Here is a 27,982-nt window from a genome sequence, read left to right as displayed (position 1 = left end):
GCTCCAGCCAGAGCCTGGAAGAAGCAGGGTCTTGGAAAAAGATAAAGCATCTCAGCACAAAGAGGCAGGGGCCCCAGACCCCCCGCAGTTGGCATTTTCTCTGGGTCTTTCCCAGATCGGCAACGAGCTGGCCCATCTCGTGCGTCCCCAATGACAACCGCCTGTGGCTAAATCTCAAGCCTGCCCCGTCCACCTCCCAGAGGTGCTGAAAGAGGAAGCCCTTTCAGTGATGACCTCAACCTTGTGGTGTCTTGTGGCAAGCACTCAAGCTGACGTTAATCCAGGCGCGGGTCCTTATCTGTGACCTCTGGTCCCTTAGTGGCCAGTACTGGGAGACAGTAAAGGCAGGGACATTCTCTGGATCCCAGAACCTTGACAAGCATTGTGGGGCTGACTTTCAAGGCTCTTGCTCTTGGCTGGAATTATATTCAGTTGTGTAATGCCTCTTATCTCCTACTGATCGAATGGTAGAAAAATAAACTACTTTTTATTTAGTAAATACAGTGCAGTAAATTGAATCTTTCCAAATCGGAGTCGACTGGAGAGAGGTAAAAAATAAAGGGACTTTTGATGGCAAGAGTTTGGAAACAACGCCCTTTTTAGTGTTCTGTATAGTTTGTCATTTTATCCACTCATCCGTGCATGCACTCCATACGTACGTATTAAGAACCTACCAAATATGTCGGATGCTCCGGATTGAGTTATGGCTAAAACACAGTGCCTAACCCTCAAGGGGACCAGAGCCTAGAGGAAGAGACAGGCACCCAAGTAGGCAACTGCAATGCATCATAGTAACCGCTGTGCTGAGGGTACGTGCAGGCTCAAGTCGGCTTTGTGGAGAAGGTGATACCTGACTGGCTTTTAACGTAGTGGTAGGACACGCAACTTAGATGCTCCATGTTCAAATACATAAAATATAATGGGCCGAGTCATCATTCAGTAGGTCATTTTGTGGCAGGTGTCTAGGCTCCAGTACAAGATCAGATGGTCAGAGGTCATCTGCATTGGGCTGATGCTGAACACAAGAAGGTGGCCACATGGAAGGAGGTTAATAGGATCTTACTCAGAGATCAGAGGCACGTCCATGGGTAGAAGTTATGAACAAAAGCAGAGAAAAACTTTAGACCAGCGTTTCCCAGATGGTATTTCATAGAACAACATGTGGAGGTGATCTGAGCGGAAAGCATTTTGTGGTTCTAAGTTTGGAAAACGCAGAGTTTTAAGATCTCATTTCTACAGAACTTATCGGAGCCTTTATTTCAGTCATGTGGACTGTGAGCCTCCAATAGGAGGATGTAAGAATTGTTCATTCAACAGACTTGTGCCGAGCACTGATAGGAGCCCTTGGGGCAAAGAAATTAACAAAAGAGGCAGAGCTCCCTCTCTCATGGAGACTGGTGGGGAGAGATGGCAGTAAACAGTAATAGATCTGTATTTCCTAACCTGATTGGTCCAAAGAACCATTTTGTATAGAAGTGTCCCTTCATCCTTACGTTCTTTGGGACAACTTTCTTAGGAAGGAGTTAACTAGGAGAGCCGGTGATGACCTCCCCAGATACCAGCACTGCAACTAGTTCAGCTAATTTTGCAGTGTCTACAGGGTGTTCTGTCATTGCAATACGTGAGCCATAAGACCTAAAGCGTTTCCGATTCACCAAAACTGGATGCTTCTGGAGAGAACACCATTAGCCTGAGATCTTCTTGGGAAGAATTGCTTTGCTGACACGACCTGATTAAGGAATACCAGAGTTCAAGGTCATTCGTGAAGTGACAGGACTCCAGGAAGAATGGGTTTTTGCTGTGTATGTAGATAAAAGATGATTCCCAAAGAAAAGTCATGGGGCCAAAAACCAGATGACGAGTTTAAGAGGATTTATGACCTGCCCCACCCCCATTCAAATGCAGTTTACTGAAAAATTCCCGGAGCCTCCGATACTGATTTTCACCAGAGCTCCCGGATTCTCAGGCAGACCCTACATTCAGAAACGTGGGCTCAGGGGCGCCTGGGTGGCGCAGTCGGTTAAGCGTCCGACTTCAGCCAGGTCACGATCTCGCGGTCCGTGAGTTCGAGCCCCGCGTCAGGCTCTGGGCTGATGGCTCGGAGCCTGGAGCCCGTTTCCGATTCTGTGTCTCCCTCTCTCTCTGCCCCTCCCCCGTTCATGCTCTGTCTCTCTCTGTCCCAAAAATAAATAAAAAACGTTGAAAAAAAAATTAAAAAAAAAAAAAAAAAAGAAACGTGGGCTCAGAAGGGCCTCTGGTTCTCATTCGAGCTTTTGATCTGTTTGTCCTAAGTGCCTATGAGTAAGGAAATAATTGAACTGCTTCAGGAGGGTGTGGATCTCGGTGAGGATAAATCTCAGGGCTGCAGTGCCTTTTTGTGAAGAGACTCAGACACGAGAGGCCGGCTCAGCAGCAACCTTTGGTGTTTCCCAACACTGTTGCTCCAGTATGAGCCCCCAGATATCTGGAAACACCAGCTAAGGTCAATAAGTAAATATACACACTTGCTGTTGTATATAAGCATAACAAGTATTTCAGTTATACACTGAAACATATATTCAGATACATGTACTCAATTGTGTTTGTGCGTATGTATATATAATATAACATATTAATAATGTAACATAATATGGTATATATATACATACACAAACAATTGAGTACACATATCTATATAATACATAGATTACATATATAATAATATTCTAATAGTCTCAGGGCATTTCCCATTTCCTCTCATTTCATCCCTTTGTTTTTCCTGTTCCTAGCCAACTGCTTCAGTTATTTACATAAAAGAACAATCTTGACATTTTAGAGATCACTTTAAATTGGAGTCCTATTTGACAACTGACACTACTTTTTAACATGATCTTAGTCTGGCCCTCATTGCTCCCGCCCATCTCGAAAAGAGAGAAAGCCATAGTCTGTTAAAAACAACGGATTCCATTATGACTCTAAATCTCCAAATGAGACCTGTTATACATTTCTCCAATCCTCCTTACAAATGAATCCCTCTGGGGGTATCAGCGTATGGATTCTTGGTGTTGGCAGCCTTAGCCCACGGAAAGTGAGCACTGGGTCAAATCTTAGTGGTTGTCCCTAATGGAGGAGGAAGGGTATCACAGCTAATCTCATACCATAGTCGTCCCCAAAGCCACCCATGCTTTGTGGTGATGGAAGGCGGGGGGTAAGTGAAAGCAGTTTCCCTCCCTCATTGCAAGTTGCTTGACTTCTTGAGTTGATGCTGGTCTCCCCTTGAGCGTGTACAACCTGACGGTGTTGGGTACAGAGGGATTGCTGGTCAAACAGCAGGTGTAATGGTCGTATGTCATTGACAAAGCAAATGATCAGAAAAGGACCCCCTGAACATTGACTCCTGCAATAAAACCCAAGGGCTGTAATTGCAAAGGATAAAAAGAACTGCCCGGACAAGAAAAGACAAGAAAGGAATTCTCAATACTTTGTCAATGACCTGTTGATACAAGGGCTCCTTCCTAACTGTTAACTATAACCTGATAGCAATGAGGGGGGAAAAAAGAGAGGTGCTTCCAGACTTCTCTTTTATTTGAAGGAGCCACACAGCCAATAGAATGGCGGGGGGGGGGGGGGGGGGAGGGGGTTAGGAATCTCTGAAAGATGATTTCACTCATCTGTGCCTTAGAGAAGTGGCCAATGGTGCAGGCAGCCAGGAAGCAACATGCATTGCTGATTTTTTGAACGTCTGCTTTACACACCAGAGTCCGTCTCTCCTGACATTTTCGCCGGTTCCCATCAACCTAAGAAAAATGAGGGCAAAGCGGAGAGTTACACCTTCAAATAAATGCATGCGATGTAAAGGACTCTCCTTTGTTTCAAGAGCGCATCATTCTTATCGGGGGAAACGCCCTTCATGTTTTCAAAGCGGTGCTCACATCAGCTGCCCTCATGGCAGTTCTGGCTGCTGCTGTTAATTATAGAAGTCGGTCCCCAAAATATTTTTGGAAACTCCTCTGTGAAATCCAGAGGGTCAAGAGCCATTGAAGGCATAAGGAACTGGTAGAGTAGGATCAGTTTAGTTCAAAGAAGGAAAACTGTGAGAAAATTAAAATGGCAGGGGGAGAAACAAATACCTAGCTGTGAATGTATCGAGTGGATATTTAGCCGGTGGCACGTCCGGCTGTTAGGTCCCGGCCGCAAGCACCTGCCGGGCGAGCATCTTGGCATCTCTAAGCCAAGTGTATGGGTCAAAGTGTATGCCCGGACAAGGGCATTTTGAGCATCATCCCCCCACCCCCACCCCCGCCCCCCGCCAAGAGAAAGACCTAAATTCCGTCATTTTCCAAACTGTGGGAAGAGTTTGTGCCCGAGAAACGAACCGGGGGACGCTCAGTGTGGCCGACAGTACAGTCTCCTTTGCCTTCTGAGATGCTGTTGTAACAGAATTTAATCCCAGGGGCTCCAGCCCTCTGGCGCTGCATGGATCCTGCTGTTCAATTTTCTGGAACATTGGTCCCTGCTTCCTTCTCTCCGCTCCAGCCCTCCTCCTCCCCTCTCATCCTGCCATACCTCCCCCTAACGGCTATCTTTTTCTCTGCGGTAGCCTCCTTGGTATTCAGAGCTGAAATTAACTGCTTCAGTGCCCTGAGAGCATTTGGTATTCAGAGCTGAAATCAACCGCTTCGGTGCCCTGAGACCATCTACTTTACTTACTTATGTTGGCACATACTCCCCCACCCTTCAGCCTGGGGCTGGAGAAGGGGTTTCAGTACATTCTACCGGTGATGAAGTCCTACTACGGAATTCTTTAGAGACCTTGAATGTAGGTTACATTGACTACCTCCGTGAAGGTTAAAATGAAGAGTCTAACAGGACCACAGGAAGATTCCTTATGGAATGGGCTAGAAGTTCTCCGTGAGCTCAAAGCTCCTGACTCTGGCTCTAGAGTCAGAGGATCTGACCCAGCTGTAGATGAGCTGATGGCTCTTGAGCACACATCTGTGAGGCTCGGGGATACCTGAAGGGTTCGGGCAAGAGGGCTCTGGGTGCTCTGTCGGTACCCACAGGCTGCCATCCGCTGGCTCCATCATCTGATCCCAGTCTAGCCTGGGGGCCAAGCTGGGAGGCTGGCAGAGAAAAGCAGATGCGGTGAGTGTCTACAGAGGCAGGGAGTTTTCACTTCCTGGCTCTACAAACGCACCGCATCCTGTACCTCTCCTGGGGGAAATCTCCTGGAGGAAGAGCTGGGCACCCCCTCAGCTCAAACTCCCACTTCTTTGTCAAAGTAGTTGTCTTAAATTGGAGCTGCGAACAGGCGTCGCATTCGGCTCGATCCAGCCGGTGGGTCTCGTCACCTGCCCTGAAACACCGGGAGACAGAGGCCCCCCCTGCCACACCTGGTGAATCTTCAGAAGCCAATGCTGTTCCTGCCTCCATGTAGCCACACCCAGTGACCAGCCAGGATGGTCGCGCCTTTCCCTACCTCATGCTGTTTATCCCAGGGAAATGGTGAGAGGTTCCAGCTGCTTGCATTTTTTTGCCTAAAGGGAATTAAGCCCATACAGCCGTATGAAGATATAGATATATAATGGGCTATGGCGGGGGGCAGGGGGAATGTACCTGCCAAGTGTAAAAATCGAACAACCTTCATCGAGTTTAAGGAGCCCATCCCGGCACGTTTGGCTGTCTGGCCACAAAGAATACCAAAAACAAAAACAAAAATGCAAGCCCTGGGTCTCCCAGTCTCTCCACCACCATCAAAGGAAAGACCACATGAAAGTGTGGACGCTGCTCGGTGGGAGATGAGCCTTTCCGTGGGCTTTTCAGCTATTTCACTTTCTGTGATTCCTGTCGGTGCTCTTTCTCTCATACCAGGGATGTGCCTGGTTAAAGAAAGGCTCTTGATTTAACATCTCCAAGCCAACACCTCTTTAAATACCTGAACCAAAGGAAGGTAGTGCACCGACCCAGAGGAAAGGCAAGTGTCCCTTTTGATGTGATATTTCGCCGGGTTGTGTTTCTCTGAAGCAAATGCTAACTGATGAACCTCTGTAGGTTTCACCGAATACAACTGCATGGAGCGCTGTTACTGTGTTTGCAATGCAACCTGATCTAAAAACATTGCATTTCTTCTTAATCCAACGGGGACTAGCAGGTTTATTGTGTTTGCATGTGCTTTCCCCCTAGACTCTGGCTGCCCTAACAAGAAATTCAATAAATCTACTTCCAAACCATCTTGCACAAGCTTTGCATGTCCAGTCTGGGCCTGAGGAAATTAACAAGAGAATAGAACATACCATCGACTTGCGGAGTGGCGATAAATTGAGAAGAGAGCATATCAAGCCATTCTCACTGATGTTTAAAGACTCCAGCCTGGAGCACAAGGTAGAGCTGGGTCTCCACAGTGGCTCTTTTTTTCCGAAGTAAATTGTCGTAAATGTTGACGGGACCGGAGAGAGAGCCCGGGGGCTGCGGTGTTGGTCGGTGTCTTTGTTGTTTGTTTGTTTAGTCTGGTTTGGTGCTGTCTTTTCTTTTTCTCTTTGCAAATCATGAGTAGACTGAAGGCCATGAATGGAGAGGCTGGTTAGATACAGGGGGCCCCAGCTTTGTTCTCTAAGGGGAAGGTCATGAAAAGAACAAAGGAGTTCCCTCCACTGTGAGATTTTTAACCAGTAAGTGACAGTAACACGCACGTGCTTTTGCTTTTAGGAGAATTCGTGTCAGTTGTAGCTCTCTGTCACGTAAGGTATGAGGCCACCCAATGACTTGACACCAGCACTGGTGACAAAGACCACCTTTCTTAGATTACAGACCCCTCTTCTCCCATTTTCCCAGTTGTCTGCTGGCTCAGAGCGCTCCTGATGTAGGCACAGGGGAAAGAAGGTGGGTGGTGGGTGCAGATTCTACCTTGTCACTTTCTTGCCTTGTGCCCTTCTAAGCCTGAGTTCCTCAGTGGGTGGTGAGCACAATGGATGTACCTCCCTCGTAATAGGCTATTATGAGAGGCTCCAGGCAATGCCTCGATTAAGTCAAGTGTTCAAAAATGGCAGCCATCGCCCTATTGAAGATGACGGTTTCCCATGCCTCTCTCCTGCTCTCGCTCTAATCTATAAAAGACGGCGAGGAGGCAGGCACTGCCCCTGTTTAACTGGGCTGCTCCTCTGTGCTGATGGAAGCTGACAGACCTTCCTTGACTGAGCACAGGAGGCGCTTGGCCTCTGCAGGAGCCTCAGGCAAAAACAGCAGGGAATTTGCAAGCAAATTTCAGGAGTTTGATCCGATATTCTGCAAAGCTTCAGCGAGCAGTTTGTTGTTACTTTGCTCAGCTCCCTCGGACGCTCTGCTCTCCTCGATTTGGAGAATTCACACTTCTGGGCGCATGTACCGTTCCCAATGAGTGTCTTTGATAACTACCTGAAAGGTTGCAAACTCCAAAATTAGTGTCTTCACCTCTGGTTCATAATTTGAAATGCATTGAGTCTGTGTACTAACAAAACAGATAGAGAAGAACCATTTTGCCTCACTCAACGCCTCCCCCCTCCGAGTAGCAGGTAGACATTTCTTATTTGTAATATAATTAAGGGCTTAAGGTCCAAATTAAATGCATTTTCTTTCTCGGTTGCTATATTGAAGGAAAACGAGGTAGTCTAGCAAAGAATCTTCTCAATTAGCCTGGGTAAAATACCTATGTCCAGAGCTATACAAAACCCTTTTGTTCGTTCTTGCTAAAGATGTACTTGCGTCGCTAATGACCTGACTCCTACAGACGATAGATCATTTTTAATGCATTGTATTCAGTGGTGTCTCTATCTTCTCTGCAGGGACCTGGTATTGGAGCAGGAATGGACCTGGGGGTGGGGGGGGGGTGCTGGGGAGAGTACAATGTGTCTGTGGTTGATTTCTGGGTCCAGGAGAAGCTCTTCTAGGAAAAGCAAAGGGTAGTTCCCTGAACAGACACGGGGGATTTGCCCACTGACTGTCCAGCCTTGCACCTTCCAGTGCGGGCTCTGCGTGTCGCATGGGTTGGTTCCCCGCAGTGAGGACAGTAGGGCGCGTCGGGAAAGGTTCGCTACCCTTCTGTCACAGAGACACTCCTCTTTGACTCTTGCTTTGAGACTCTCTCTCCAGGGGCTGCATCACTGTCGAGCAGAGGATATATAACAAGTAGGAATCATTGATTTCATTGATCCCATCGATGGTATTGGTATTTACCAAATACCAGGCACTATTCTAAGCTTTTAGAATGAATGCACTGACAATGACAATGTGACGTAAGTGCTATTATGAGCCTCATTTTATGCTTGATGAAATGGAGACACGGGGAAATGATTAGGTAGCCTGCCCAGACGCCACCTGTCCATAGAGGGGCTTCTATCTGAGCCCTCCGGTGCCCCCGGAGGGCACCGGCTGAGCCCCCCAGCCGGTGCCTGGTCTATGCACCGCACTGTCTATCCTGGGAGTCCCGGGGCTCTTTCTCTCCCAGTTCCTCATATAAAGACAACAATACTGTGCTAACTTCCATTCTCTCCTCTTTGAACTGTGGATGGAGTGGAAGGCAGGGAGCAGGGGTTCGGGAGAGAGAGTAAGTAGGAAAGAGTCCTAGAACCTTAGCAAAATTGACACAGTGCCTTCAAGTCCACAAGATTCCAAAATTGGAGACCAGCATCAATGTGCCTCTACCGTTGCCTGGTGTTTATGTATATCAGTTTATTGCGTCCTCAGAGAAACATTACTGTCCTGCTTACAAAAGAGAAAACTGAGCCTCCTAGAGGTCAAGGAGAGGTCCTAGATCTCAAAATCTGGCTGCCACGTTTTATTGACTCGAAGGTACCATCAACTATGAGATGCCCCATTTTCTATGCGTCATCAAGAAGGAAAAATCACCCAGTAGGCGGAGTCTAAAAGGAACTCCTCCCAATAAGCTGGGCTTACCCTCGAGATAAAGATGGACCAAAAAAATCCCACCCGGCAGATAAGGAGAGTAAGGAAACCCACAGGTTTATCTCCTGATATTGGCGAGGCAAAAAAGGAGCTCTCCAAGAGGTTAAACTCCAAAACGAAATCTACATAGCTTTGCCACCTGATTTCACACAATGAATGTGGCCTTTAAGAAGCCTCAGGCAGAGAATTGAATGTACTGAAGTCCCAGGTTGATATTGCCCCCTGCTGATCAGCAGAAGCAGTCAAAGACCTCTCTGGAAGAACTCCGTTGAGAATAAGTTGCCTTCTGGTTCCAGAGCTGTTAAAAGGTGGGGGAAAAAATAGCACATCTTAGGATTGTTGAAATATATACAGTCTTTGTGGCCCCAAAGACTTCTTTCCTCCCACTGCCCTACCTTGCTTCTTAGGAGCAAGTTTGAGCCATAAAGGCATGTTTTCCAAAAGGAAGACAGGAAACGGAAACAACGATTTTACCATCGGAACTTTTGTGGGGAAGGAAAGGCTTCATTCTATTCGAACAATAAGAAGACCTGCGAACAAGGGAACGCCATCCCCTCCCCGCCTTTATAGTGAACTAGAGAACATAAAATCTCCCTTGAAATGTCATTCACACATTTCCCGGTCTCATTCGCTTATAAAAATTGGCCCCATCCACCAACAGGGTTCTGTGAGCTGGGGCTTTTACGTACCGCGTGGTGTTGCATAAATGTCTGCTGAATGAACGAAGATGCAGATTCAGGAGAAGTTTAGAGAAGACTGTCTTGACTCCTGTAGTTGGCCTCGGGATATTTTTTAGAACCGTAAGAGCCAAAAGACATGAGTCAGTGTTGATGTGACTTTTTGCAGCGAAGCTTCAGGAGAGAAGACTGTGACGTTCTGATCACTCCCTACCATGTCATTTCATGGTGGTACAAACACACACACACACACACACACACACACACACACGGGAGTCTTTTGTGTTAAGCTTCAAAAAAGCATGCTCATGACTCATGTGGCTTCGCCGAGATTGGGCAACCCATTTTTCCTTCTCTCTGGCCCTCAGTTTCCTCATCTGTGAAGAGAGAGTTGGACAGCCCCTGGTACCTTTCAGCAATCGATGCGATGAGCCTCTGAATTCCCTCTGACCATGGTGACCATATGTCCTGGTTTGCCTGAGACATTTATTTTCTCAGTGTGATTGTTGGGAGCACCTCTCTTCACTTTCAAAACTTACCAACGTGGAGGACAAAAAACGTGAGCCAGGGCTTGGGCCCCAGCCCGGTTAGAATCAGTGGTTCTTAGCGTCTCTAGTTCCCAGAATCCCCACGAAGACCTTCTGAGCAGATTTCTGGGTGGGGCTGGGAGGCACAGACCAGGCATCAAAGGTCTTCCCAAATTTCACAGACGAATCCTCTGCCCTTCTTTAGTCTCAAGCTCACTGTTTCCTGAGACAGCTGACAGATCTCAGGGGCAAACAGAAACAAGAATTATGGTAAAGGGGTGTAGAAACACAACACGTTTGTCCAATACTACTGACCATAGTGGATTTTTTCTTTTCTTATATATGAAAACAATGAATGTATTTTCACTAAGAAAAGTGTGTGCCAAGCATAGAAGACAAAGAAGAAAATGGCATCTCATGTGATCTTACAGTCCAGGATAACCGCTGTAAAGACTTGGGCACAGTCATGCTATGCTTCCATGACCGTGATCCTCTGTACTCATCCACGCGCCATTTTATTTCACAATGGGATTGTTTTGTAAATAACAATGGGTGACGTGCTGTTAGGTGTTCTTTGCTTGAGCTGTTCCCCATACTATTAAGTGTGCAGTTACGAATTTTTGTACGAATGTTTGTAACTGCACGTTACTTCCTTGCCTGTTTTAAGCATCTTTGGCTCTTCTTCTCTCAGTTTTTCACTATTATAAATTATAAACCGCATTGCAGTGACCACTGCCTTAGTTAAATCATACACCCATGCTTAATTCATTCCTTGGGATAGAATCCCAAACATGGCTGCTAGGGGATCTGCATTTAAAAATACTTGATGTACGTTCCAAAATCGCTCTCAAAATTGTGTCTCTACTTTTAAACTGCCACCTTGATAAGAAATAGCACCTCCCGTCACTTTTAATGTTTTAGTCGTTCTTGAGGTTGAAATTGTGTCTGTGTGTGTTTTTATGGTTTTTGTCTGTTTCTTCTTTTGTGACTTGCACATTCGCCTTGTCATTTTTCATTGTGGTGCTCACCTCGGTCATACTGATTTGTGAGTGTTCTTTATATAATGAAAAACTTAACCCCAGAACATTTACGAGAAGGTGATATTTATCAGCCTCTGGTCCTCATTTCTCTTCTAGGACAAGGCTCTTTATTTACTATTTATGAAGCTTAGGATGGAGAAGGCAATTAATTACAATTACGTATGGATGTTGCCAGGCTAAATAAACTGGCCTAATATTTTTAGTGCCTGAAGAGCTCAGTAGCATAAGGACACTTACCTGGAGTGACTTCATTAAGCTTAGTGTTCAAAAACAATATCACCACCTCAGAATGAGTCAACTTCCTCGTCTCAAATAAAGGTTAGGCTATGTTTAATATATAGTTCAAAATTTGTTTATGAGAAGTTATGCTTTTGGTGTGGGCGTTTTGGGAGTCTAAGTATTAAAATCAAACCATATCAACAATGACTAAATTTCCTTCTTTTCTTCAATGCTGGCATCTTTCTGCTAAATTCCAAAACCTTTTTCTTTGAGAAAAGACCTCCTTATGTGATTGTGAAACTTTCAAGTGATAAAAAGTCTCCTTGTCCTAGGCTGATATTTTTCCACCTAGAAGATCATCTGGGGTTCTTTTGAAAATACAAATACCCACCCATTACTCTGTCCCCAATATTCTGATTTTTCAGGGGGAGTTACATTTAGGGAAACACTCTCCCAGGATTCCTTTGTCCCAAGTTGGTGGCCACCTTTCTCTGTCCTTGGCTGTATGTTAAGACTTGGGGTTGTCCCTTGCCTTACACCCTCAGAGATCAAGGCATATCAGAAGGTCCTAGATCCACACTGGATGCCAGTGTGGCCTCAGGCAGGCCTAGAGGGAATGTCTCTGTAGAGCTCACAGTGTTCTAGGAGCTCAGACTCTGGAGTCAAGCAGACCCGGGTTCAAATCCCACTTTGGAAATAGAAGCAGGTGTAAAGGAGGGTTGATGAATTTCCTGGTCATTAGTGGATGCTGACAAGTTGAGAACTTTCCATCTCTCGGGTGGACTTTTGTAAGCTACATTTTATCTCACAAGTGTCTGGTCTTTGTTAAACGCCAGAGGAAGAACTTACTCTTGATTACCGGATAGACATGCTTGAACCCACTTCCTACCAGTTACTGACTGGGTGACACAGGACAAGGTGATCTCACTGAGATGATGACGGTCATAATATCTGCCCCTCATTGGGTTGTTGTGAATATAAGATGACATAAGACTCAGAGAATAGATGGTGGAATAAATGCAATAGCTATTCTGTTCCCTTCCTTTCTGATTAATCCTTTGCCGATCCAAATCAGGATGAGGCTAAAATAAATAAATAAATCTCACACTTTTAGAGCTTCCTTAAAGAAACTAGTTCATTATAAATGGTGGGAGGTGACCATCTCACTGTGCCTTGTGTACCAGGGGCACAGCCTTCATAAGTTCGTAATCACAAAGGTACATAAAGGTGCACACAAACTGAGTGCACACAGACAGCCCGTTGAGGGAGCCCCGCATTGCCTCTCAGTCACTGGAGCACACGCGTGGCCCCCTTGGCCCCCTGGGATGTATTTAACTAGGTAAGGGTGATTCAGGTGTCTTTTCTCTAAATGATTTGATTACTCCAAATTCTCTATTACAACCGTCTTCCAAGTAAGATGAGAAAGATCAGCTCTTTAAGAGCGTTTGGTGTCCCAAAGGCCATGCCTTTCTTCCCCCCCAAACCAAACCAGTGAAGGACTGTATGTTTCACACATGAGTCTCTTTCTGCCGTTGCAAGGACTGTCCTTCTGTCCATGCTTGTGACTCCCTGGGAAGCCCGTCAGGCTCAGCTCAGAGCATGTGCTGTGTGCTGCCTGCTTCAGACACAGACCGAGACAGAAAGACACGGCCTCCACTGCCTTCCAGCTGACACTTCGGCTCGTGACCCCGGGCAAGTCCCTGAGCTTCCCATCCTAGAGATGGGCACGGTAGTGACCACCTCACAAGCTTGCCGTGCAGGTGAAATGCAGATAGTACTTCTTAAGCGTCTCGAGGCGACAGTGTTGTGAGGAAGCTGGCATTTGCTGATCACTTTCTTATCAGGCCCCACCGTAAGCGTCTTATATTTGGGACCTCACTTGATTTTTCCAACAGTCCTTTCATGTAGGGATTCGTTTCGCTGTTTGATAGAGGAGGGAGGCCCAGAGATTTGGGGTAACTTTCTCAGGGCTCAAACATGTAGAGGACAGCAGAACGGGGATTCAAATCTAGCTTTTTCCAAAACTCGGACTTTTTCTACCACACTGCACAAGATCTTATTGCTTTCAGGGTGCTTCTTTTCATATAGTTTGGAACGTGTTGAGGATGGGGCTGGCGGGGTGCGTGGGAGGGATTATTTGCATGCACACATGCATACATGTACACACGCATGCACAAACAGGTACACACATACCCATGCACATGCACAAACACATAGCCGTGCATGCGGGAAATACCTTGGAGGCAGAAACAAAACAATCTACATTAAACCATGATCATTTCTCTCATTCTCTGTTTGCCTCTGCTACATACACACCCATGCACAGACAATATGCGTATACATATATGTACACGCTCATGCACATATATGTACACATCCATGCATGTGCATGCACATGAATACATGCACACACACAGACGTGTACACATGCATACCTGTGCACACACCCCCATGCACATACACAGGTGTACATGCATACATATCCACGCACAAGCACAGACACGTACACTTGCATGCATATACACACCCATACACATGCAGAGGCGTGTACACGCGCATACATGGGCAACCCATGCACAGGCATGTATAAACACACACGTGGCTACACGTGTGCACATGTACACACAAGGCACTCATGCATGCATGCACACACATGCACAAACAGGTACACACACCCGTGTACATGCACAAACACATACACATGAATGCACGTACACACACATGCACAGACAGGCACACACACACCCATGCACAGATATGTACACATGCATATATGCACACACACATGCACGCACGCACGCACACACGATCCACCACGTGTTCCTGGAAGCACCCAGATAAAACAAGGGCACCCCCATCATTCGCGCTGCCCACACACGTGTGAAAATGGAAGAAGCCAATAAGCAGGCGCGTGAGACAGCTCCATCCATCTCAGAGCAGTGGACGTAGGAAGGTCGAGCCCTGGAATTGCCCCTGAGCTGTGTATCCGAAAAGAAGGCTGGGTGGTGTGAGCAGTCAAGGAATGAACTGTGTGAGCCGATGGCTTGAGAGAGCAGGCAAAAGCAGAGAAGAGCCACCTCAAAGACCAAAGGCGTTGTTAGACAAAACTATGGGTGAGCTTCCTTTTCCACTCGCAAGTCAGCGATCAGAGCTCGCCCACTTTTCCAGTAGTAGGAATACCTGTCATGGATAGTGCTTGGAACGAACCGAATTTTGCCCTGCGTACTTTCAATACGTTCATTTAATGCTACTTTTTTTTGCTGTCCGCGGCTACATGAAAGCAAGCATTTGTCACACAAGAGAAACTTTAGATAAGCCTTTGGCTGAGTACCATTGGTTCTTATCTAAGTTCAGAAGTTCTCCCCATTTTATCTTTTATGAAGAGATCAAAGTTAAGTGGGGGCTTGCAAGAGTTGCAGAAAAACGCATCACAAACCTGGACTTTTCTTTTTCCTCCTTCCCACCCACTCCTGTTGAAGTTACAATGACTGGAATGGCGTCATTAAGGAGGAATTGTGGCAGAGGCTAGGAGAATGAAGGAATTTTCTAATAGATTAGGAGGTTGGACTCTGGAATTAGGTAGTGACAAAACGCATTTTTTTTGGAGACACTCAGAATTTGTCGGACCACTCCGTTTCTTACTTTTTAAATATGATTTATGGTCACATTGGCTAACATACAGTGTATACAGCGTGCTCTTGCTTTGGGGGGCAGACTCCCATGATTCATCACTTACGTACGACACCCAGTGCTCCTTCTGACAAGTGCTCTCCTAAATGCCCTGGAGATGCAGAGAGGTAGGACTATGGAGCGTGAACCAAATGGTCTCAGGTGTTCTCTCTTATTTTTCTGAATCGGATACGTCCCGATCATTTCAATGACCTTATTTTTGAAGTCATTTTTTAAAAATAACTATTCTGTTACAGTATCAGGTTACTCTTGGCTTTTTACTGCTCTTGTGAGGCCCAGAATGGTAAGAATATTTAGGCCACCTCCTTCAGGCGGGAAGAACAGGTTTCAAAGGTTTCAAGGAGGCTGAGGAAGAAAATCCATCCCTCATTCAAACAGTAGCTTTGTGAGACTCCCTTTATATTCATGATATTGTCCTGTAAAATTACTGCTATTTCTAACACCCTCCAGGCGGTCAGATGATATCGAGGGTCATTTCACTTGTATCTTTTCATCAGACCAATTAGGTAGCTTTCGGCCCACAAAGCCAATATTTTCAGAGTCAGACGTACCAATTCCATCTACGGAAGTACAGTGTAGAATGGTAGAATTAGGATGATTTCAGCCCAGAGGACATTGGTCAAGTTCTTAGAGCAATCTTAATTCCTCATATGTAGACATCACCAGCACCTCTAAAAAGGGGCTTCTAGGCAGGGAACACAGGAGTAGTTACCACTCCCTGGAGCTTATCATGGCTTGGGGAACTGGGCCAGTCAGGAAAGAACCAGTCTCTCCTCCCAAGGATGGGACGTTTGAGAGAGGGTGGGCTAGAAGATTTGGGCTGGAAGCTTTGTAAAGTCCAGCTTGGGATTCTCACATGTCAGTCAACCTCCCTACCAAGGAAGACCAGAACATAGTAGCCTAATCCATGAAGGATATTGGGTCACTAAGGGTCTTCTGTCATGCCTGGGGTAGTGTCCTCCCAGGCCTCATTCTAAGCTGTCCATTTAGATATGTGTTAGCCTGATTCCTTGTGACTTTATTAAAGATGAAGAAATCTATCTTTGTTCAAAGGTCAGGTTACTTGGGAAGAAGTCTGATAGTGAGACGTTCTTCGGACGCGCTGGTCACTCATAGAATTGCTTTCAGTGATGATTTGGTTAGACACTACACACCCAAGATAGAGAAGGCTGTCTATTTGAAAATATGAACTTAGTGAAAATTAGTCCCTCCCTCTTTTATTGCAATTATGTCTTTTACCCACAGGATCAATTAAGGGTGCTCTAGCCATCGTCACACTACATAATACATGAGCTTAACAATAGAAGTTAAATTCCTCCATTCACTCGTGCGAAACGAGCAGATTGCCCCGGTTGAGATTCTTCTTTACTTTAGCAAACATGCTAGAAAATGATCTTGTTTCCAATTAGATTTATCCAATGATGGAATTAGGCTCTCAAGTGAGGGGTTGATTTCCCCCATCACTGGAAATCTTCAGGCAGGAGTCAATGGCTCATTTCTGAGAGGTTTCACTGAGTGAAACTGACATTAGTAAGCATTGGACCAAAGTGACAAATACAGTCCACTCCTCCTGAAAAATTGCATAATCTCACATACACAACTGGATAAAAAGACAGTGTGGTTGTAGTTCGGACAATTAACTAGGTCATGGCTTCAGTTAGAAGTATTTTTTACATCTTATAAGGATGCAAGTATTTAGTCAGTACCCTTTAGCTCACTCAGAGCCCAAGTAGAAAATCTAAGAGAAAAGGATAGCTTCTGTCCCACACATACCAAAAGGTTTTCCAGGCCTATATCGGGCACAAAAACAACATGGGAAGCCCTGTGCCTCCCCTCTGAAAGGTAGCTTCCCTGGTCGCACCTTTCTGGATGAAGAATCTAGAATGGGTTTTTCCTTGTGTGATCAAACTTGGTTTTCGGGCTCCCTTGTGATAGATCGAGGAACCCTTAGATCCTCATGGCTCTGATTTCATTCCTGAAGATGCCTTTCAAGAGAGTGCAGGGCCCACATCCCCGACGTGAACAAAGTGGAACGCACGTCCTTCCTGCCCCACCTCCCCGGAAGAGGTGCCAAGTCTCAACTTGATCAAACAAGTAGGAAACTTCTATTTTTCAAACAACATTTTCATTACTTATATGGTTCCTCTCATGGTTACACTTAAAGTCCACTGTGTCTTTCAGTTTCTTCTATTTGTTCACCCACGCAGGCCTTAAGAAAAGGGCCCTTAACTTTGTATTGCTTTGGGCTGAGGACTCATTCATCAGTCATGGAAATTCAGCAGTGCCCATGTATTAAACTCATTCATAGGGTGTCTTGAAGGTCTATCTTTTTTTTTTTAAGTTTGTTTCATTATTTTGAGAGAGAGAGAGTATATGCAAGAGGAGCAGAGAGCGAGGAAGAGAGAGAATCCCAAGCAGGCTCCATGCTGTCATCATGGAATCCAGTGCAGGGATGGATCTCATGACCATGAACGAATTTCGACCTAAGCGGAAATTGAGTCAGTTAGCCGAAAGTGACTAAGCCACCCAGGTGCCCCTCTAAGGTTCATCCTTAGCCCAGATCATGCTTTACCCTCATTCTAACCATGGCTTACATAGACTCAAATTTTCAAGACATTCCCTTTCTTTGTATCATGAACCACATTCTTGAAATAGAGCAAGACACGCTATCGTGTACCCTACGACGATGGCCCTGCCTTCGAAACATCAAGGTAGCAGCAGATCGTGCAGCCAATGAGACGTGGCACTCCGGGGTCAAACTCTGGATTCTCTACCGAAAATCTGTAAAGTCCTGGTTGAGTTATTCCATTATTCTAATCCTCAGTTTCATTTTCTGCAAAATGGGGATATGATAAACGGTATCTTCCCCAAAGTGCTGTTGTGATAACCAAAAGAGATCATCCACATAAAGTACATAGCGTGGTGCCTACCTTGCACCAGGCATTAGTTATTATTCTTCACATATGTTGCAAGATTTTGACCATTTCCTGAGAGTCTTACAGATTCAAAACAAAAAGTAATCCAAGTTCTAATCTAAGGCTTCAAAGAAAACATTTGTAATTTGTTCCAAGTGGCATGCACTCTTAATTGGTACTAATTCCAAAAGTTGGCTCAGGTGCTGGCTTCAGGCATTTTCTGCCCTCAGACAGTGGTCTAATGGAGCGAACCTTCCTTTGAGAGCCAAGAGATGTGGCTTTTTGTCTGAACTTTGCCACCAATTCCCCCAACTGACCTTGACAAACCCTTTCTCTATATCAGATTCTCAATTTCTATATACATTCTCTTGCAGATGAATTTATATATACAATCTCTTGCAGATCAAGGGCTCAGTGAATTATAAAGGCCCAGTGGTCATTCCCAAGGACTCCTTTCCTAAAGGTCCCTGGGGAAGTGGAGAATTCCGCACACTGTTAGATCTTTTGGGAGGAAGGGGAAGGAGTAAGGGCAGGATTTTTAACTAAGCCAAAAAAAAAAAATGAGATTACTATTCCCTTTCTAACATAATGGACCAATCAATCAGCCACGCTTCAGGGGACCTTACTGAATACAAGATACCGTTGTCTGTAGAGCAATAGAAGACAGCATTCTAGAAGGCAACCATGCAGTTGAAAAGCAGGCTTCAAAAAGGTAACATTCATAGCAATCCAATAAGTATAATCAATCAAGTAAGTATTATCAAGATAAGTAAATCAAGTATAGGGAATATGTGTATGAGGCCGTCGCGAGCCCTAAGCATCTGCCGTAGGCACTTTTCTTGATGAGCAAACTGTGACACAAAGCTTAGTAAACTTGTCTGGGGTCCCGTAGCTAGTAAGTGTTGGAGCTGGGGTTCAAATACAGGTCGTCTAGCTCTAGATTGACCATTTTGCTCATGACTGAGACTTCAAAGAATAAGTAAGGCCAAGTGAGGATGGGACAGACATGAGGTGAGCAGTCTCTGACTGTAGCAGGAGAGAGGGTACTTGTAACTTAATATAGCCAGCGTGTTCAGACCTTCACGAGTCAAGAGGAAGTGAAATGAATCACTCCCCAATGTCAGTACCCTATCATCCTGAACCAATTAGGAATTGTCTTGCCATAGTCCTGTTCTCCTTTGTGTTTCCAAAGTAACAATGCACTCCATTCTGAAACCCAGTATTTTACATTCGATTGACATCAGCTTCCCAAATATTGTAAGGCTCTTTCTTGTGACGGTGCTGGAACTGGAGTTCAAACATGAAAAAAAGGGAATGTATCATTAAATTCTAGCACAAATAGGATAATAGCATTGAGAACCTGTGAATTGTATTAATCCCCCATCGGACAGATAAGAAAAGTGAGATTCAGAGAAACTGGCGTCGCTCATGGTGGGGGCACTGACTGAGTGAAAGATCTGGAGGCAGAGTGAGTCTCCCAGCCTGCCATCTGAAGAAAACGAAAAGCCTAAAGCCATGCGCACTTTAGGCTGGACAAATGAGGACTATGGGGCATTTTTAAAGCCATCGGCAAGAAGCATTCAGGAGACGAAAGGAACTCAAGCTTGGGGTCTACAGGAAATACCTTTTCACAGTAAAAATAGACCCAAAGTGGGAAGGAACCCTTGGCAAAGGAGTGAGTCCTCAGGCACTGGGAGTGTCCGAGTGGAGGGTATTTAGAGCCCTAGGGTGGCCTGCCCCAGCTCAGAGGATAGAAACCCACTTGCTCCAACAAAGCAGAGAAGATCATCTGATGGTCACCAGCAGGCATTGGAGTAGACACCAGGGATGCCACGGGAAGGCTTCCTGAAGGCGACGATCCATGGTAACGCCAAGGTGCTGTGCTAAGGGCGGTGATGATGGGGAGGCAAAACGAGAGGAGAGGGACTAAGTACGCTAAACGTTACTCGTGCTGTTTTCAAAATCTCATTATCAAATCTATATGACCAAGCTGGTGTGAAATCCATCCGTCAGCTGACAAAGAAGAGTCAGATCTTGTGCAATTTATTTTGCACAAGGACCTATCTGTCCTTGAATTAACTGTTCTGTGGCCAACTTACTATTTCCCAGCTGGTGTGTGTGGGCATGCCTCTCTGTGCCTGTGCCCCGGTCCTAGGTAACGCTCTTTACAGCCCCTGGTGATACGGATTGTCTGTAGTTTTATCGGGAGTTAAGATGGCATGTCGTGATCCTTTGGGGGAATATTCCAGGTTCCCCTCCAGATACCACACAGGTTGTCAGCATGCAGACAGAGGCCTCAGGACTAGGGAGCAGAAAAAGCATTGTCCTGAAGCCGCAGAGAATGTGCGGTCTCTGAGCAATGTTGTGCTCCCCCCCTGGAGAGCTCCAGCTACAGGACACTGACTTTCCCACGTCCTGGCCGTAACACTGAGCACTCAGGTCAGCCTAAACCCCGGACCACACCAGGATGTAGGCGAAGAATAAAACTCAGGTAACTGTCGATTGTCACCAGCAGTCCGACCAGTTGGACTGATACTGTTTCATCAACCTGGCCCAGATCGTCTCTTGGTGCTGGGGATGCGGAGCCTGAGGTGTTGCAACGGTTCTATTCATTTGTTTCCTCTATGGAGTCACTGTGAAATTCGAATCCAGGATGACAAAGTTCCAAAGCCAGGCTTAGCTGTCTGTTCGCGCCCTCTCTGGCTGTTAGGGAAAATGAGGGGCTTGCTTGAGGCTAATTTTAAGGTCGTCTTCAGTTTTGAAAATCCTTTCCTCCTCCTGAAGGAATTGGATGCTTCTTCATTTAGTGACTCCCAGATGGTTCCGGAAACTAGGCAGGACTAAGGCAAGTTCACATTCAGTGTTGACCTTCCAGAAGCTTTTAAGGCTGGACAATGAAATTACTGGGCACTCCAGATCATCAAAATAAAGTTGGCACCATTTGCCGGGGCCCCCTCCCTCAGACAACAGAAGGGCATTGAGCATGCTGGTCAATCCGTTGGGTTTCCCTGTGTGGAATGAGAGGGCTTGCCCTTGCTAGAACTCTCTTAGGCTGCTCTCCCCTCTAAGATTCTGTGACCTTATTTTTTAATAGTTTCCATGAAAAAGGAGGCAGGAAGACTCAGGCAAAACCGTTCCCTGTGTTCCAAACCTAACACGAAATAGAGCGAGACCCTTCAATGACTCAAGTTTACTCATGAAGAGAGTCCATGTGAATTTGATTTGCGACGTTTATGGATGTGTGCGCTTCTGTTTTGTTAAAGTGACGTTAGTTCGGAGGAAGGAGAGCAGGAGAAACGTGCAGGGTCCCTTCCCGTTCCTTTTTGCTGCAAAGGGAATTGCATTCACTTCTGGGCTCTCGTTGGGAGGTTGGAGGGAGGGATGGACGTAAGACTCTGTGAAGGGTTAATTAAGATATGGACTCCTCTTTTAAAAAAAAAAAATGTTTAAATGCCTTGTTTCTTCTTGCTGTTTTCCCGCCACTCCAAACACTGGTAAAACTTAACTCTTCCAGAGGTCCAGCTTTGCTATAAAGTAACTTATTCTCCTTTTTTTTTTTTAATTACAGTATTCTCAAATGAGGGATGAAGTATTCAAGTCAAACTTGGTCTGTGCATTTATCGTTCTCCTATTTATCACGGCAATACAAAGTTTGCTTCCTTCTTCAAGGTAAATACGAAAGGACTAAGTTATCAGGTGAAATGTCTTTGTGCGTTGATGGTCCCTCACCTGGAGCCAGCCCGCTGACCTTTTCAAAGGCTCAGAATTTAAAATAGCGGGATCCAGGATCCACACGGAAACGTTGGCCAGTTATCAGTGTCTGTCCGGGTTGTCTTACTCTGCATCATCTCCCTGCTCTACCAAGGCAAGAGTCTTTCCCCAGTCTCAATAAAAACCACAACCAAAATCAAAATAGGCCCCGCTCTGATTTGACATTGCACCCACGAATGCGGCAAGTAAGTATTAGAGCCTCCCTCCCCATGGTCTTGTCCCTTTGTTAATGACCTCTTTGTTGTTCATAGATAAAGCATCATCATAGCTTCCTGGGCCAGCGAAGTTGGCACTTTAATAACACTGCAGACACCTATATGTGGCCAGTCACTGTTGCAAATACCTTACATGCAGTAGCCCATAAAATCCTCATGGCCACCCTGTGAGGTAGGTACTACTGCTGTCCCCATTTTAAAGAGGAGAGAACTGAGGCCCGGAGTAATGGAATGACTTGCACAAGGTCTCACAGTTGCAAATGTGACCGCCTCGATTCAAACCCAGGAAGTCTCCTTCCGGCGTGTGGGCCCTTGACACTCCATGCAGACACAGACTCGTATGGCACAGGTCCTGGGTGCCCCAGCCAGCACTGGAACTTAGTTCCGGATTAGTCTCGTGGCCATGCTTTTTGCCCTTCCTGTACTTTGAGGAAGCCCCTACCTGCTTTCTTAGGTAAATTCCCTTCTCCCAAAACTTACCATGAATTTTCCCCTTTGATGAGATCGACAAACACTTGTTAAATGTCTAATACAGGCAAGCGATACGCTAGACCCCGAGTATGGTACAATTTTGTGGGAGGAGGTCTGCATCCTCTAAGACACATTAATGACGACTGTCCGGTTAATGAGCACTTATTACCTGGCAGAAAAATGTTCAATCCTTTGCATGGGTTGTCTCCACAAAGCCTCAAAGACAACCGGTAAGTGAGGGCGCACTCTGATTCCCATTTTGTAGATGAGGCTATATCCAAGGTCACATACCTATATAATGGCTGAACTGGGAGTTGAATCCAGAGACAGAGTGTGTGCTTTTTTTTTTTTATTTTTTATTTAAAAAAAGATTTTTTATTTTTTTATTTTTTTTAATTTTTAAAAAATTTTTTTTTAACGTTTATTTATTTTTGAGACAGAGAGAGACAGAGCATGAACGGGGGAGGGGCAGAGACAGAGGGAGACACAGAATCTGAAACAGGCTCCAGGCTCTGAGCTGTCAGCACAGAGCCCGACGCGGGGCTCGAACTCACGGACCGTGAGATCATGACCTGAGCCGAAGTCGGACGTTTAACCAACTGAGCCACCCAGGCGCCCCTAAAAAAAATTTTTTTAACGTTTATTTATTTTTGAGACAGAGAGAGACAGAGCATGAACAGGGGAGGGGCAGAGAGAGAGGGAGACACAGAATCTGAAACAGGCTCCAGGCTTTGAGCTGTCAACACAGAGCCCGACGCGGGGCCTGAACTCACGGACCGAGAGATCATGACCTGAGCTGAAGTCGGACACTTAACCGACCAAGCCACCCAGGCGCCCCAGAGTCTGTGCTTTTAACTGCTTACCTACTGTGTACCCAAATCAGCGATTCATTGTGAGCAGATGGTTTAAGGAAAAGTTGGCAGAAAAAGTAATATTTTGGGCTGAGAAGAATGAGATCGAGTGGGGGAAGATTCCCAGTCTTAAAAAAGAGCATTGGCAAAGGCACAGAGGTGCGGAAACCCTTGTGTTTGTAGAGTCGTGGGCACATGGGAGGCTAGAGTAAAGGTTTTATGCAAAGGTATGGTGGGTGCCATGGCTGAAAAAGGAATGAGCTAGCTCACAGTTGCTGTGACCTCAGTGATAAAAGGTGTTCAGGCGCGATGACACTCAGAGAATGGCCATGCTTGATGGCTGTGGATGGGCAGGGATACGAGGAGGAGAAAGGTGGTGACAGAGGGCGTGTATTTCTGAATCTGGCAACATTCCCTCGTGTCTGAACAGCTAGATAGCAGAACCAAAAACCTCATGGACTGTACTACAGCCAAAACAGGTGAGGCAGGTGCCCCATAAGTTCCCAAATGGAAGTGGGGGGCAACAATCTCCCAATAGCCCCGGGATTGGTGCGACGTCAGCGTCTGTGTGTGAGGAATCAGAAACAAGCAAGTAGGCACCTGTCACATCTGGGAACGAAAGGAGTCCCAGTAGAACCAACGAGGGGCCATTTACTGGGAAGTGTCATGGACCAGATTGAGAGAGCAGCTGAAAGCAGGAAGGGTTTGCCCAATCCGGCATCCAGGGAGTGCAAAGGGCCACAGCAAATCTGCAGAGCGTGAACTGTTACACACGAGGAACCCCCCCCCCCAACTGACTACCCCATCTCCCTCCCAGGAGAGTGCCTTGGAAGGATCTCTGTGAGGGGAATCAAGATTACTCACAATACGTACTATAGAGGGGAAAAAAAGAAAGATAGGGTCCTTGTGAAAGTGAAAAGAGAATGTAGCCATCACTTTTTTGAATGCCACAGGAAATCAACTACAGAAACAGCTCTCCAGAGTTAAAATAATAATAATAATAATAATCTCTCCTAAACCACACCTCTTTCGAAAAGCTCAGCAAAGTTAGTTTGACACGAAAATGAGCAACAGCACATATCAGTAGCCATTCCATACCCTGCTGTTACAAGAAAAAAGGGAAAAAAGTAGATCGATATCCTGAGAGTTGGTGAAAACACTCCAAAAAGACAGGCCTGCAACATATGTCAAATCTTTAACCTACTCCTTCAAAAGGAATCGAAGCACTTAATGCGCTTCCAGACATGAAATAACAGCCTAAACCAGAGTTAGAAAAACTTAGGCATTCGACAAGAGCGCCCGGGAAAGGAAGAAAAAGGACAAGACAGATTTCGGAAACAAAGACTTAACAAGAGAGAGCATAGAGCCCATAAACAAGGCGAGGAATGCCTTAAGAGGAACAGAAGGTGCAAAGGAAGGATTTTTTTCATCAGAAAGAAGAGTAAAAGGGTTCTCAGGGCCCCTCCCCCACGCCTTCATGCCACATGGACAAGAATCCAGAAGATTAATGGTGGATTATGGCTGAAAGGGCTGCAAGACACAGACTCTTTCTGAGGAGGTGTACTCGGGGGAGCCCAATTCGAGAGGGGAGACAAAAAAGGACACAAGAGGAATTTGAAGCGGGCCATACATATACATACACATATACATATACATATACATATACATACACATAAACATACCGTAGACACTAAACATAGCCCACCTCTGAGAGACAGTTACCTAAATCCTCACAGTAAAGATACATTCACCTCCATTTCTCTTACCTGACACAATATGACCAGTGTTCCACAGAAAATTACAGGACATTCCAAAAGGCAAGAAGAGACAAAGCAATCATTAGAATCAGACTCAGGCATGACAAAGATGCTGAAATTATCAGAGAACCTAACATAACTATTTTTAATATATCAAGGGTTCTTCACAAATCTGTGTCTCATCCTCGTACGGGGCCATGCCAGTTTTCTGTGTTTCATTCCAGTTTTAGGCAACGTGCTGCCGAAGCGAGCACAGTATATTCGGTGTTCCGGCGGAAAAATTAGACACCGTGCAAGAAGAGGTGGGCAGTATAGGTAGATAGAAGCTCTAAGAAAGAATCAAAAGAAATACTAGGAATGAAAACACTACAACAGAAATAATGAATGGGTTCGTCAGTAGACTCGACAAAGCCATGGAAAGAATCAGAGAGCTTGACTGTATATAGGTCAATAGAAACTCCCAAGTTGAAATACAGAGAGAAAAATAAGTGGGGGGAAAAAAAGACCAAAGCATTTAAGAACTCGCTTTAAATATAAAAACTCAAATCAGTTACAAGTAAATGGATGGAGAAAGATATACCATGCTAACACTTATCAAAAGAAAGCTGTAGTGACTATATTAAGTTCAGTCAAAGTAGACTCAGAACAAGGAGAATTACCAGAGGTGAAGGAGGACATTACATAATGATAGATCAGTTCTCGAAGAAGACATAACCATATGGATGTCCTGTCTTGTATCTGTTTACGAAGAGAGTGTCAAAGTACGTGAAGCAAAACCTGATAGAAGCGAAAGGAGAGACAAATCTATTACAGTTGGTGACTTCAGCACTGCATCAGGGACAATTAGATGAAGCAGGTGGGACGGTGTTAAGGACATAGAGAGCCTGAACAGTTAGCCGGTGTTAGCTAATCAACTTTGATAGACTAGTCCATCCAACAAAGGACTATACAGTCTTCCAAGCTCACATGGGACATGTCCTAGAGTACATTCTGGGCCATAGGCCACACTTCATCAAATTTAAAAGAGTAGAAATTATACAAAGTATGCTCTCAGACCACAGTGGAGTTAAACTAGAAATCAATAACAGAAAGATAGCTGGAAAACCGCCCAATAGTTGAAGGTTAAATAACACACTTGTAAATAGCGCATGGGCCAAAAAAGAAATCTCAAGAGAGATTTTAAAATATTTTCAACTCAATAAAAATGAAAATATAATTTAGCAAAATTGGTAAGATGCAGCCAAAGTAGTTCTTAGAAATTTATAGTAATAAATGCATGTATCACAAAAGAAAGATCTAAAATCAATCGTCTAAGTTCTCCCTTGGGAAACCAGAGAAAACAGAATTCAAACTTCAAGTAGAAGACAAGAAATCATATGAATTAGGGCAGAAATCAATGAAATTGAAAACAGGAAAACAACAGAAAAAACAAAACAGAAATCTGGTTCTCTGAAAATATCAACAAAATCGATAGACCCCTGGCCAAGTTAACAGAAGAGAGAAGTAGAGACACACATACACACACACACACACACACACACACACACACACACGTTACCAATATCATAAGAGAAAGAAAGGTTTTCACTACAGATCCCATGGACATTAAAGTGATAATAAAAGAATACTACATATAACTCTGTGCCCACAAATTTGATAACTGAGATGAAATATACCAACTTGTAGAATGAGACACAAACTACCCAAATCCACACAAGAAGAAAAAGTGAACTTGAATAGCACTATATCTATTAAAGAAACGTAGTCAATAATGTTAAGACTTAGTAAAAAGTACAACACCAGACCTAGATGGTTTCACTGGTGAATTCTACCAAAGATTTAAAGAAAAAATAATACCAATTCTACACAACCTCTTCCATAAGTTAGAAGTGGAAGGAACAGTCCCTAATTCATTTTAGGAGGCCAGCATTATCCTAATATCAAAATCTAGTAAAGACATTGAAATAAAGGAAAACTAAAGATGAGGATCTTTCATCAACGTGGACATAAAAATTCTCAATGAAATATTAGCAGATAAAATCCAACAATGTATAAAAACAATTACACACCACGACTAAGTAGAATTTATTCCAGATAGGCAAGGTGTGTTCAACATTTGAAAATCAAATGATGGGGGCGCCTGGGTGGCGCAGTCGGTTAAGCGTCCGACTTCAGCCAGGTCACGATCTCGCGGTCCGTGAGTTCGAGCCCCGCGTCAGGCTCTGGGCTGATGGCTCGGAGCCTGGAGCCTGTTTCCGATTCTGTGTCTCCCTCTCTCTCTGTCCCTCCCCCGTTCATGCTCTGTCTCTCTCTGTCCCAAAAATAAATAAACGTTGAAAAAAAAAAATTAAAAAAAAAAAAAAAAAGAAAATCAAATGATGTAATCCACCATATCAACAAGCTAAAGAAGAAAAAAATCACATGATCCCTCATTTGACACAGAAAAAGCATTTGACAAAATCCAATGCCCATTTAAAGTAAAAACTCTCAGAAAAGACAGAAATATAAGGGAAGTTCCTTAAATACAGTCTACAAAGAATCCTAAGTGGTGAAAGACTGGAGGCTTACCCCCTAATATCACTAATAAGAATGTGCTATCTCACTACAACTATTTAACATCCTGTTACACATTCTTGCTAGTAAAATAAGACAATGAAAAGGAATAAAACATATACATATGAGAAAAGAAGAAATAAAACTATGTGTATCTGCAAATGATGTGACTTTCTATGTAGAAAATCCCAAAAAATCCATCAAAAAAAAAAAAAAAAACCACCCTCCTAAAATTAATGACCAAGTATAGCAAGGTCACAGCATAGGAGATCAATACACAAAAGTCAATTGCTGTGGCATATATAAGCAATTCAAAATTGGCATTCCAAGTTAAACAATATTTTTTAAAGCACCAAAAAGTCATCCCTGGGTATGGATCT

At 44.8% G+C, this 27,982-nt stretch overlaps 1 protein-coding gene and 1 non-coding gene across 4 annotated transcripts in view; one reads left to right on the top strand and one right to left on the bottom strand.

Moving 5' to 3' along the window:
- ADCY8 (adenylate cyclase 8) overlaps positions 1-27,982 on the top strand; it is a 226,175-nt gene that overhangs the window by 133,339 nt on the left and 64,854 nt on the right. For 2 of the 3 annotated variants that reach the window (XM_058699092.1, XM_058699091.1), the window contains exons 8-9: positions 6,163-6,360; positions 21,553-21,653. In XM_058699092.1, the coding sequence (XP_058555075.1) occupies positions 6,163-6,360; positions 21,553-21,653 (299 nt within the window). The remainder of the gene's footprint in view (positions 1-6,162; positions 6,361-21,552; positions 21,654-27,982) is intronic. The other variant, XM_058699093.1, reaches the window with a different exon arrangement.
- LOC131495217 (U6 spliceosomal RNA) lies at positions 25,198-25,303 on the bottom strand. Its single transcript, XR_009253843.1, has one exon. It is a non-coding gene; the product is annotated as a U6 spliceosomal RNA (small nuclear RNA).

The sequence above is a fragment of the Neofelis nebulosa genome, chromosome 14 (genome assembly GCF_028018385.1).
Source record: "Neofelis nebulosa isolate mNeoNeb1 chromosome 14, mNeoNeb1.pri, whole genome shotgun sequence".
Classification (NCBI taxonomy): Eukaryota; Metazoa; Chordata; class Mammalia; order Carnivora; family Felidae; genus Neofelis; species Neofelis nebulosa.
This window is presented reverse-complemented; position numbering and strand designations above follow the sequence as displayed.